At 46.8% G+C, this 12,794-nt stretch overlaps 1 protein-coding gene across 3 annotated transcripts in view; it reads left to right on the top strand.

The window, feature by feature from the left end:
* Nucleotides 1–7,143, top strand: part of TBC1D17 (TBC1 domain family member 17) — a 125,835-nt gene extending 118,692 nt beyond the window's left edge. For all 3 annotated transcript variants that reach the window (XM_063942546.1, XM_063942545.1, XM_063942547.1), the window contains exon 17: nucleotides 5,002–7,143. In XM_063942546.1, coding sequence (XP_063798616.1) covers nucleotides 5,002–5,214 — 213 coding nt within the window. In that variant the 3' untranslated portion in view covers nucleotides 5,215–7,143. The remainder of the gene's footprint in view (nucleotides 1–5,001) is intronic.
* The last annotated feature ends 5,651 nt before the right edge of the window (nucleotides 7,144–12,794 follow it).

Raw genomic sequence — 12,794 nt, 5'->3', positions numbered from 1 at the left:
TGACTGGATGGTAGTATGGAAGGAATTACGTGACAGTGTCAGCACTTTGCAAAAAACTGTTGACGACATGAGACAGCCGGCAAATCAGTTAGTGCCTGTCCAGGCGTCTCAAACACCATCAGGGGCTCTAAAGCGCCCGTTACCTCAGATGGTCGACACAGACCCAGACACGAATACTGACTCCAGTGTCGACGGTGACGAGACAAACGTAATGTCCAGTAGGGCCACACGTTACATGATCACGGCAATGAAGGAGGCTTTGAACATTTCTGATACTACAAGTACCACAAAAAGGGGTATTATGTGGGGTGTGAAAAAACTACCCATAGTTTTTCCTGAATCAGATGAATTAAATGAGGTGTGTGACAAAGCGTGGGTTTCCCCCGATAAAAAAACTGCTGATTTCTAATAAATTAATGGCATTATACCCTTTCCCGCCAGAGGTTAGGGCGCGTTGGGAAACACCCCCTAGGGTAGATAAGGCGCTCACACGCTTATCAAAACAAGTGGCGTTACCGTCTCCTGATACGGCCGCCCTCAAGGAACCAGCTGATAGAAAGCTGGAAAATATCCTAAAAGGTATATACACACATACTGGTGTTATACTACGACCAGCAATCGCCTCAGCCTGGATGTGCAGCGCTGGAGTGGCTTGGTCGGATTCCCTGACTGAAAATATTGATACCCTGGATAGGGACAGTATATTATTGACTATAGAGCATTTAAAGGATGCATTACTATATATGCGAGATGCACAGAGGGATATTTGCACCCTGGCATCAAGAGTAAGTGCGTTGTCCATTTCTGCCAGAAGAAGTTTATGGACACGACAGTGGTCAGGTGATGCGGATTCCAAACGGCATATGGAAGTTTTGCCGTATAAAGGGGAGGAGTTATTTGGGGTCGGTCTGTCAGACCTGGTGGCCACGGCGACGGCTGGGAAATCCACCTTTTTACCCCAGGTCACCTCTCAGCAGAAAAAGACACCGACTTTTCAAACTCCATCCTTTCGTCCCCATAAGGGCAAGCGGGCAAAAGGCCACTCATTTCTGCCCCGGGGCAGAGGAAGGGGAAAAAGACTGCAACAGGCAGCCTCTTCCCAGGATCAGAAGCCCTCCCCCGCTTCTGCCAAGTCTTCAGCATGACGCTGGGGCTTTACAAGCGGACTCAGGCACGGTGGGGGCCCGTCTCAAAAATTTCAACGCGCAGTGGGCTCACTCGCAAGTGGACCCCTGGATCCTGCAGATAGTATCGCAGGGGTACAAATTGGAATTCGAGACGTCTCCCCCTCGCCGGTTCCTGAAGTCTGCTCTACCAACGTCTCCCTCCGACAGGGAGGCAGTATTGGAAGCTATTCACAAGCTGTATTCCCAGCAGGTGATAATCAAGGTACCCCTCCTACAACAGGGAAAGGGGTATTATTCCACGCTGTTTGTGGTACCGAAGCCGGACGGCTCGGTGAGACCGATTTTAAATCTGAAATCATTGAACACTTACATAAAAAGGTTCAAATTCAAGATGGAATCACTCAGAGCAGTGATAGCGAACCTGGAAGAAGGGGACTATATGGTGTCTCTGGACATCAAAGATGCCTATCTCCATGGCCCAATCTACCCTTCTCACCAAGGGTACCTCAGGTTTGTGGTACAGAACTGTCATCATCAGTTTCAGACGCTGCCGTTTGGATTGTCCACGGCACCACGGGTCTTTACCAAGGTAATGGCCGAAATGATGATTCTTCTTCGAAGAAAAGGCGTCTTAATTATCCCTTACTTGGACGATCTCCTGATAAGGGCAAGATCCAGGGAACAGTTAGAGGTCGGAGTAGCATTATCTCAGGTGGTGCTACGTCAGCACGGGTGGATTCTAAATATTCCAAAATCGCAGCTGATTCCAACAACACGTCTACTGTTCCTAGGGATGATTCTGGACACAGTCCAGAAAAAGGTGTTTCTCCCGGAGGAGAAGGCCAGGGAGTTATCCGAGCTAGTCAGGAACCTCCTGAAACCAGGACAAGTGTCAGTGCATCAATGCACAAGAGTCCTGGGAAAGATGGTGGCTTCTTACGAAGCAATTCCATTCGGAAGATTCCATGCAAGGACTTTTCAGTGGGATCTGCTGGACAAATGGTCCGGATCGCATCTTCAGATGCATCAGCGGATAACCCTATCTCCAAGGACAAGGGTGTCTCTCCTGTGGTGGTTGCAGAGGGCTCATCTTCTAGAGGGCCGCAGATTCGGCATTCAGGACTGGATTCTGGTGACCACGGATGCCAGCCTGAGAGGCTGGGGAGCAGTCACACAGGGAAGAAATTTCCAGGGCTTGTGGTCAAGCATGGAAACGTCTCTTCACATAAATATCCTGGAACTAAGGGCAATTTACAATGCCCTAAGCCAAGCAAGGCCTCTGCTTCAGGGTCAGTCGGTATTGATCCAATCGGACAACATCACGGCAGTCGCCCACGTAAACAGACAGGGCGGCACAAGAAGCAGGAGGGCAATGGCAGAAGCTGCAAGGATTCTTCGCTGGGCGGAAAATCATGTGATAGCACTGTCAGCAGTGTTCATTCCGGGAGTGGACAACTGGGAAGCAGACTTCCTCAGCAGACACGACCTCCACCCGAGAGAGTGGGGACTTCATCCAGAAGTCTTCCACATGATTGTAAACCGTTGGGAAAAACCAAAGGTGGACATGATGGCGTCCCGCCTCAACAATAAACTAGACAGGTATTGCGCCAGGTCAAGGGACCCTCAGGCAATAGCTGTGGACGCTCTGGTAACACCGTGGGTGTACCAGTCAGTGTATGTGTTCCCTCCTCTGCCTCTCATACCCAAGGTATTGAGAATTATAAGACGGAGAGGAGTAAGAACTATACTCGTGGCTCCGGATTGGCCAAGAAGGACTTGGTACCCGGAACTTCAAGAGATGCTCACGGAGGACCCGTGGCCTCTACCTCTAAGGAAGGACCTGCTCCAGCAGGGACCTTGTCTGTTCCAAGACTTACCGCGGCTGCGTTTGACGGCATGGAGGTTGAACGCCGGATCCTGAAGGAAAAAGGCATTCCAGATGAAGTCATCCCTACCCTGGTCAAGGCCAGGAAGGATGTAACCGCAAAACATTATCACCGCATTTGGTGAAAATATGTTGCGTGGTGTGAGGCCAAGAAGGCCCCTACAGAGGAATTTCAACTGGGTCGTTTCCTGCATTTCCTGCATACAGGACTATCTATGGGCCTAAAATTAGGGTCCATTAAGGTTCAAATTTTGGCCCTGTCTATCTTCTTCCAAAAAGAACTGGCTTCAGTGCCTGAAGTTCAGACGTTTGTCAAAGGGGTACTGCATATACAGCCTCCTTTTGTGCCTCCAGTGGCACCTTGGGATCTCAATGTAGTGTTGAGTCTCCTAAAATCACATTGGTTTGAACCACTCACCACTGTGGAATTGAAATATCTCACATGGAAAGTGGTCATGCTGTTAGCCCTGGCTTCAGCCAGGCGTGTCTCAGAATTGGCGGCTTTGTCGTATAAAAGCCCTTACCTAATTTTTCATTCAGACAGGGCAGAACTGAGGACTCGCCCTCAATTTCTCCCTAAGGTGGTTTCAGCATTTCACATGAACCAGCCTATTGTGGTGCCTGCGGCTACTAGGGACTTGGAGGACTCCAAGTTGCTGGACGTAGTCAGGGCCCTGAAAATATGTTTCCAGGACGGCTGGAGTCAGAAAATCTGACTCGCTGTTTATCCTGTATGCACCCAACAAGCTGGGTGCTCCTGCTTCTAAGCAGACGATTGCTCGTTGGATTTGTAGTACAATTTAGCTTGCACATTCTGTGGCAGGCCTGCCACAGCCAAAATCTGTAAAAGCCCACTCCACAAGGAAAGTTGGCTCATCTTGGGCGGCTGCCCGAGGGGTCTCGGCTTTACAACTTTGCCGAGCAGCTACTTGGTCAGGGGCAAACACGTTTGCTAAATTCTACAAATTTGATACCCTGGCTGAGGAGGACCTGGAGTTCTCTCATTCGGTGCTGCAGAGTCATCCGCACTCTCCCGCCCGTTTGGGAGCTTTGGTATAATCCCCATGGTCCTTACGGAGTTCCCAGCATCCACTAGGACGTCGGAGAAAATAAGAATTTACTTACCGATAATTCTATTTCTCATAGTCCGTAGTGGATGCTGGGCGCCCATCCCAAGTGCGGATTGTCTGCAATACTTGTATATAGTTATTGTTACAAAAATCGGGTTGTTTATTGTTGTGAGCCATCTTTTCAGAGGCTCCTACGTTTATCATACTGTTAACTGGGTTCAGATCACAAGTTGTACGGTGTGATTGGTGTGGCTGGTATGAGTCTTACCCGGGATTCAAGATCCTTCCTTATTATGTACGCTCGTCCGGGCACAGTATCCTAACTGAGGCTTGGAGGAGGGTCATAGGGGGAGGAGCCAGTGCACACCAGCTAGTCAGAAAGCTTTTACTTTTGTGTCCAGTCTCCTGCGGAGCCGCTATTCCCCATGGTCCTTTACGGAGTTCCCAGCATCCACTACGGACTATGAGAAATAGAATTATCGGTAAGTAAATTCTTATTTTAAATATGGCTATTGTGCTCCTTTTAAATATGGCTATTGTGCTCCTTTTAAATATGGCTATTGTGCTCCTTTTAAATATGGCTATTGTGCTCTTACATTACATTGCCTTTATACGCCCTTGTTAGTCTACTTTAAACCACCATAAGAAGGAAATGAAATATCCTTGAAGTTAATGCATAGTTAGCAAGGACATTGTAATGGAAAATGCAGTGTAGGGAGATTTAGCCTAAACATAGATCCCTGGCTACGCACCTTGGTATCTGATAAAGCACCGTGCAGTATTTCACCTCTGCTGTGATGTTATGGAGTCATTTGAGATTCTTTTTTTTTTTTCATATCTGAATATTTAATGAAGTGTTTGGGTGATGTGGGAAGAGCATATTATGATGTGTGTTCATTGTGTCACTCTTAATTCACAGGAATTGCCTCTTAATATTAAAGAGCTCCTTGGCATGGCAGATTTGAAGAATCCAGCTCCCAGCACAGACACAGCCAGCCCTCCACAGCCCCTCTCTCCAAGCCAGATCCACGAGTTGGACCTCACCGACAGCGTGTCTGCAAGTCAGCCTGATAGTAGTATAGAGATACTGCCCACAGAGGACACTACAACCTCACAGAGCCTGTCTCCTTGACCAGACTAATGCCAGTCTACCCTCGCATCTGTACCCATTAATACATCCAGTCAGTGTGCACTTACAGACCTCGACTCTATGACTTCATTCCTAGATGGTTCCACACCGACATCTGGTCCTGTACTCACTCCCACCATACTCACTAAATAACCAGTAACCTTTATTCAGAACTGAAAGCTACAGCAAAACAAATGAAGAAGTATGTGTTTCCTGGTGATATGGTGGAATCTACCTGTAAACCTTCCCCCTTTCTGACATTTTGGCGTGCACAGCCAGGTACAGGGTTGTTAGAACAGGTCCCATACTGCATTACAATACTTGAAAAGTCTGTTTCCTTTTACCAGTAGATAATTGAATTGTTCAGTCTGATTTCTATGACAGCGGATGAGAGCTGAGTTAATGAGTACATACAGACAGAGTGGGGGGGGGGGGAAACCCACCCCTACATTTCCCTTCAGCACACTAAAAAATTACCTGTAACCATACCTGAACCTATCTGGTAATAGAAATTTAGAGAATTAGTTTACACATGTTTGCAAACACATGTTTAAGCTGCTGCGCCACTTCCCGGCTTCTCCGAATTCAGCAGTCCTAACACTACATAATAGCAGTGCTCTGTTAATGAGTACATACCATAGGTTCATCCCTAGGTGGTCTGTTTCTGGTCCACCCTATGCTTTGGGATTCATGTGAGAAATGGAAGACTAGGCTGGCCTATGGTGCCGTTTTACATCATAACTAAGTGAACTATAGGCCAGAGAAGAATACTGACAAGTATAAGGTTGCTTCACGCTTCAGAAGTCTAGTGCCTACATACATTTTTTTTTTTAATACAGATTAACAAAATGACGTGCAGTAACAGAAATTTTCCCAATGTGTTCAGACACTCATCACATATCGTGAAATTTGGGGAGTGGTGCATACAGTTGTATAATTCATGTTATAAGGGTTTATCTTGGCAATGCTAACAAAATGTCTTTTTCCATTCGATTCTTGAGCAATATGACCCACCCATTGTCTGCAGGGGAAGTGGCCATTTTGAGAATGAAATGATACGGTGTTCTTATGAATCTCGAATCAAATTACAAAATAAGCAAGGAGACCATTTTTATGTTCTTTCCAGCAAACACTGCCTTTGTCAATAAAGGGGGAAGACATACACACCTTGAATTTGTACGCCTTCTTTCAAAACATACTCCAATATACGTTAATTGGAAAAGGTTCACGCAGTCCGACGTCGGTGACTAGGTTACCAAATCTTGCCTCGCATAAATGCAGATTGTTGAGTCTTTCTATAATGGATCAGATAAAATAAGGCCACCAATCAGAGTTTGGACTGTGGATTTACTGATAACGGTTATACCTGGATTTTGTATGGATATAGAACTGTTCAGTAATTTTTGGGTTCATTGCAAGCACCTCATGGAGGGTGGGGGTAGGGGTAGTCAAGGAATTTTCTGGAGCACATTAGTTGCCAGGAGAGACATCACTCATCTGAACGTATGCTTGCCTGCTGCTAACAAAACAACATGGAGGCGATTTGGCCAGTAGATGAGCAGTGTAGAGACCTGGGAGGGTTTACATCTTTTAAGCTTTGCACTTTTTATACATATATATCTTTTTATGAGTATTATATCTGTTTGTAATATGTATTCTGTATTTAACATATATATATATATATATATATATATATATATAAAATATTTCCATAGATTTGTGTAGGTCAGAAGGGAAGGACCTGTAGAAGACTGTATTGGCAAAAACACTAAGTTTGCGGCACCATTTTATTGTTTTGGAAAAGGGAAAACGGCCTAGGGGTGGCTGGGAGAATGGGACTGGTCATTATGTTTTCTGTGCTGCCTTTCCTGCTTGCTATATGCCAAATTTCTTCACCTTGTGGGTTCTGAAATAAAGTCGCTGCTATAATTACCCTTGCCTACTGACATAACTGTTTATTTGGCATGATGTCTACCTCTTTGGATAAATGGCTTCCTTCCTAAAAATACATTAAAGCTAAAGCTATTTTTTTTTTCCCATCAATAATTTTTATTGAAAACAAGTTTTGTTTTTGCAAGGGGAAGGAGTACAGAAAGAAAGAAGGAAGGGGCGGGGGGGGGGGGGGGGGGGTACATAGAACCAAGGGAACGGGATGTAATCATGCAAATATCAAAATTGTCAGAAGTCAAATATAACAATCCGATATAGATACTATAGGAAAAATACAAAGTCATCTTGGAAAAAGATACAGATAAAGATAATCACGGGTCAAACATGAAAACATATCAATAAACAGATAATCAATAATGGACACAGGGCTAGTAAGGCACAGCCGGTGTATAAGCTGAGTCAGTTAGGGAGAAGGCGAAACACCCCCTCCAGCAGTGACGTAGTCATGCCATGCTCTTCATTTCACCATTGGGGAGGAGGCCGCAGAAGAGTAAGGCATGAACTCCGTTTCCATAGTAAAATGGAATTGAAGTTTGTTGGTGACTAGTGATAGATGAGGGGGAGAAGCTTGTTTCCAACTTTGGGCCAATGCAGCCCTATACCACCTCATCAGAGATAACTGGTGGGGCAGCTATACAAATATGCCCCACAAGTTATCTCTGATGAGGTGGTATCTCAGCAGGAAAAATGTGGAGCAGGGCCATGGCCGGAGAGGGGGTAAGGTACAGGTGTAAGACCGAATTAATCAAAGCAAATATCTCGCTCCAGAAATGTCGAAGGGAAGGACAGGACCGGAAAATATGGCCTATTTCCCCACAGTTACGCCAGCAATATTTGGAACAAGACTGCCAGAATGAGTGTAGCCTATCCGGTGTTAAATATAGTCTATTAAGGAGTTTGATATGCATCTCCATGTGATTCAAGCACTTGGACATTCGGTAAGAAGAAATAAAAATTTGTTCCCATTGGGCTTCAGATAGGGGAAGATCTAAGTCTTGTTTCCATTTCAGCTGCGCATTAGACTTAGTAGTAGTAAGCAAGCAAGCAAGCTGATAAGCGTCCTGTACCAAAACGAGATGTCCCCTCTAGAGTCACACAGAGATACACGTGTTAAGACAACCTGGGATAACTGGTTCGGGGGAGCCACCTGTCTAGGCAAACCTATGTACCAGTGGTGAATTTGGAAATAATGCAATAATTCTCCACTGGAGAGATTATATCGTGACTGGAGTTGAGAAAACGATAGCATTACATTACCATCCATAAGGTCCCCCAAGACAGTCAAACCACAAACAAACCAGGTAGAGAGATTTAAATTAGGGATTAATTTAGCTATGGCTCGTAGTGAGATAGTAGAATATGGAAATTGATGTCCAGGCAGGCAAGTCACAAATTTATCCCAGATTTGTAAAGATGTTCTAGTGGCGGGGAGGAGGGACAATAAGCGGGGTCTAGAGTTTGGGTGTATCTTAAAAAGGTCTTCTAAGGGAGGGTCCAAACTCCAGTACGTTCAAGAGATACCCATCCCACTACAGGCGCCCCACTCAACCAGTATTTAAACTGGGCCAGCACACATGCCTCCTGGTAAAGGACCAGGTCGGGCATATCTAGCCCTCCCTTTCTACGAGGGAGAATCATTTTGGACCGAGCCAATCGGGGTGGCCGTGCCTTCCAGACATAGCGTAGCATTATAGCACGACATCTATCAAGGTACGTTTTGGGGAAAAGAAAAGGTATGGTTCTGTATAAGTACATGAGTTTAGGTAAGAGTCATTTTGAAGGCTGTGCTAAATAATTTTTGATGAACACTTATTTCTCTAGCATCCATAAGGGATATTGGGGACACATTAGTATGATAGGTATAGACGGGGTCCAAAGGAGCCAGTGCACTTTAAATTTCTTCCAGTGGGTGTGCTGGCTCCTCCCCTCTATGCCCCCGCCCACAGGCAGTTTAGAAAAAAGTGCCCTCAGGAGAAGATGCACACTCTGCTAGCTCCAGAGTTTTTCTTCATTTTATTTTAAACTTTAGTTTATTTCAGTATGCTGTTTGGGCAACAGCATACCTGCACAGAGAAAGTTGGGGGGGAGGGGGGGAGATGGTCACCGGCCTTGTGAGGTGCAGAGCCGCTTCCCCGCTGCAAGACCACCGCTCTGAGGGGTTGTTTGTTCAGCGGGGCTCTGCGCCTTGGCTGTCGCAACTGCAGCACGCCGCACACCCCTAACAAAGCCTGAAGGTGATCGTCTGTGTTGAGTACACACCGGGGGCTCTGCTAGGGGTATCTCCCGGTTCTTGATGAGGCATACGCGTCCCTCCTTGGGGTGGGCGGGACCCACCCGCTATAGTCCCTGCGTGAGACTGGCGATGGCTGTACCAAGCATTCATGTGAAGCTACAGCAGGGTTAGGAGACAGGCCCAGTATAAATATATATAGGTAGCTCCGGCGATATTACGGGGGGTGGAGCTACATCAGACTGGGCTCAGCGGCATTTTGGCGCCTTCCTCTGCATAAGCAGCAGCAGCCTCACACAGCTCCTCCAGGCTGTCACACGCTGTATCACTGGTGCAGGGTGTTTGATCAGGGGAAGAGCCGCTATTTGTGCACAGATATTATTCCTCTGAGGGAATTACATTGTATAAGCAGTTCTCACTGTTATGTTAAAACGCTGACAACCTCACTGGGGCTCTGCAGCGTTGAGTGTGCTGGTGTCCTCTCTTACTTGTGTCTCCTCTCACATGCAATAGGGCAGGCTTGCATTGTTGTCAGTCTGTTGTATGTGTACTGTGTATTTTCATAATGGTGAAACAAAAGTTATGCAGTATATGTAATGCCAGATTCTCCCCTCTTTCATCTGGTTCCATGTCATGTGAGCAGTGTAGTCAATCCTCACAAAATGCTGAGGACCTTGAGGGGGGGAGTCATGAGCCCACCTGGCTGGGGGCTATCAAAACTATGATGTCTTATATGTCATGTTATCTCAGCTCACTGCCAATGTCAATAAAACGCAAGAACTGAAAACAGCAGTAGCAGATCTAGCTGCCAGGGCTGATGTCCCCCATTCCCCCCTGTCTAATACAAGTGCACAAAAACGTGCTTTACCTGCACTTCTATCAGATTGTGATGATGATATACAGGATGATGGGGATGGTGTAGATCCCTTAAGTGGGGATTCCACTCCTACACAGGGTATTGAACCCCTCGTTTTAGCTATTAGGGATGTGCTAAAGCTCACCCTAGAGGACACTGCAAATCAGCAGTCGTGTTTTCTCCATCAAGACAAACTGACTATCACATTTCCTGATTCTAAAGAATTAGATGATTTATTTAAGCTAGCCTGGAAGAATCCAGATAAAAAATATCCGGTATCAAAACGGTTTTTGCATACATTCCCCTTTGCCCCTGAGGGTAGAAAGTTCTCTGAAAAATCTCCGGCTGTAGATGTTTCAGTCTCTCTCCTCTCTAATAAGGCAGTACTCCCAGCTCCGGGCTCCTTTACAGTAAAGGACCCAGGGGATTGGAAAATTGAAGCTACACTGAAATCCATCTACATTGCTGCAGGTGTATCTCAAAGACCAGTTATAGCAGGTTGTTGAGTGACGCATGCAATTCACTCCTGGGCTACTTAAATTCATTAGGGTCTCTTGGGTGACATGACCCTGGTTACTACAGTGACTTTCCCAAAGCATATTCAGGACACGGAAAGAGTCCTCTGTGACTCCCTAAAAGAGATTGGCAATATTAATGCTAGTACCACTGCTATGGCTGTGTCAGCACGCAGAGCCATTTGGTTTGCGTCAGTGGATTGCAGACACTGACTCTAAACGCAATGTGGAATCTCTTCCGTTTTCAGGTGAATGGCTTTTCGGAATTGGACGCATGGATCTCCAAAGATACTGCTGGGAAATCCGCTTTTCTTCCTTAGGGGGCTCTGCCTGGAAGACGTACCTATCCAGGACCGTCAACTCAGTCCTTTCAGTCCATCAGATTTCGATCTAGGGCCAGAGGTGCATTAAATGCAGCTAGAGGCACCAGAGGTAAGCCTAAGAAACCAGCCTTCGCCGGATCTCAGGAACAGAGCATCAGTTCAGCGGCCACAAAGACCTCAGCATGACGGTGCCCGCCCACCCCGGGAGGATCTCCAGGTGGGAGTCCGATTACGTCACTTCAGCCACATCTGGGAAAGTTCCTGCCCGGACGCCTGGATAAGGAACCTTATTTCTCAGGGTTACAAGCTGGAGTTCGACGGTGCTCCTCCCCAACGCTTTTTCAAATCGAGCTTACCAGTTTTGGAAAATATGCGTGTTACGCTACTACAGGCCATCATAAAGATGGTCCAGTCCCAAGTTATTGTTCCAGTTCCCCTGCAACAGCAAGATAAAGGTTATTACTAGTCTGTTCGTGGTGCCAAAACCAGACGGAACTGTGAGGCCAATTTTGAATCTGAAGTCCTTGAATCCTTACCTGACGGTTTTCAAATTCAAAATGGAATCTTTGAGAGCAGTGATCGCAGGCCTGGAACGTCAGGAATTCCTAGTGTCCCTGGACATCAAGGACACTTACCTCCATATCCCAATCTGGCCTCCTCATCAGGCCTATCTGAGGTTCGCTCTGCTGAACGATCACTACCAGTTCCAGGTGTTACCCTTTGGCCTTTCTACAGCTCTGAGGGTGTTCACGAAGGTGATGGCGGAAATGATGTTCCAGCTCAGAGTCCAGGGGTTCAACGTGGTTCCTTACCTTGACGATCTGATAAAGGCGAGTTCCAGGTAGCTCCTTCTGCTCCATGTAGATCGCACTATACGCCTTCTGTCACATCACGGGTGGATCCTCAATCTACAGAAGTCCCACCTGGATCCGTTGCAGCGGCTCCTGTTTCTATGAATGCTGCTGGATACTGTAGCGCAGAAAGTATTCCTCCCAGAGGACAAAGTAAGAACCCTCCAGGAAATGGTTCGCATAGTTCTCAGACCGACTCGGGTTTCCATTCATCTTTCCATACGGTTGTTGGGCAAGATGGTAGCCTCGTACGAGGCCATTTAGTATGGACGGTTCCATGCCAGACCTTTTCAACTGGACATCCTGATCAAAGTGGTCCGGTTCCCATCTTCAGATGCATCGGATGATTCAACTGTCACCCTGGGCCAGGATTTCTCTCCTGTGGTGGCTGCAGCTTCCAATCTCCAAGAAGGTCGACGCTTTGGGCTTCAGGATTGGATTCTCCTCACGACGGATGCGAATCTGAGAGAATGGGGAGCTGTCACCCAAGGGGTGCTGTTACAGGGCAAGAGGTCCTACTTCCGATCAACATCCTGGAACTTCGGGCTATCTACAATGCCCTGATTCAGGCCTCCTTTCTGCTCCTGGATCAGGCAATCCAGGTACAGTCGGACAACGCCACGGCTTTGGCGTACATCAATCGGCAAGGAGGGACAAAAAGCAGGGCCTGCATGCGAGAAGTATCAAGGATACTCCTCTGGGCGGAAAGCAATGCAGTAGCACTGTCAGCAATCTTCATTCCGGGAGTAGACAACTGGGAGCGGACTTCCTAAGTCGCCACAATCTCCACCCATGGGAGTGGGGCCTACATCTTCAGGTGTTTCAGCTGATCGACAGGTGGGGTTGCCCTCAGATTGA

The sequence above is a fragment of the Pseudophryne corroboree genome, chromosome 10, assembly GCF_028390025.1.
Source record: "Pseudophryne corroboree isolate aPseCor3 chromosome 10, aPseCor3.hap2, whole genome shotgun sequence".
NCBI lineage: Eukaryota > Metazoa > Chordata > Amphibia > Anura > Myobatrachidae > Pseudophryne > Pseudophryne corroboree.
Note: the sequence above shows the minus strand (reverse complement) of the source record. Positions and strands in the feature narration are given on the sequence as shown.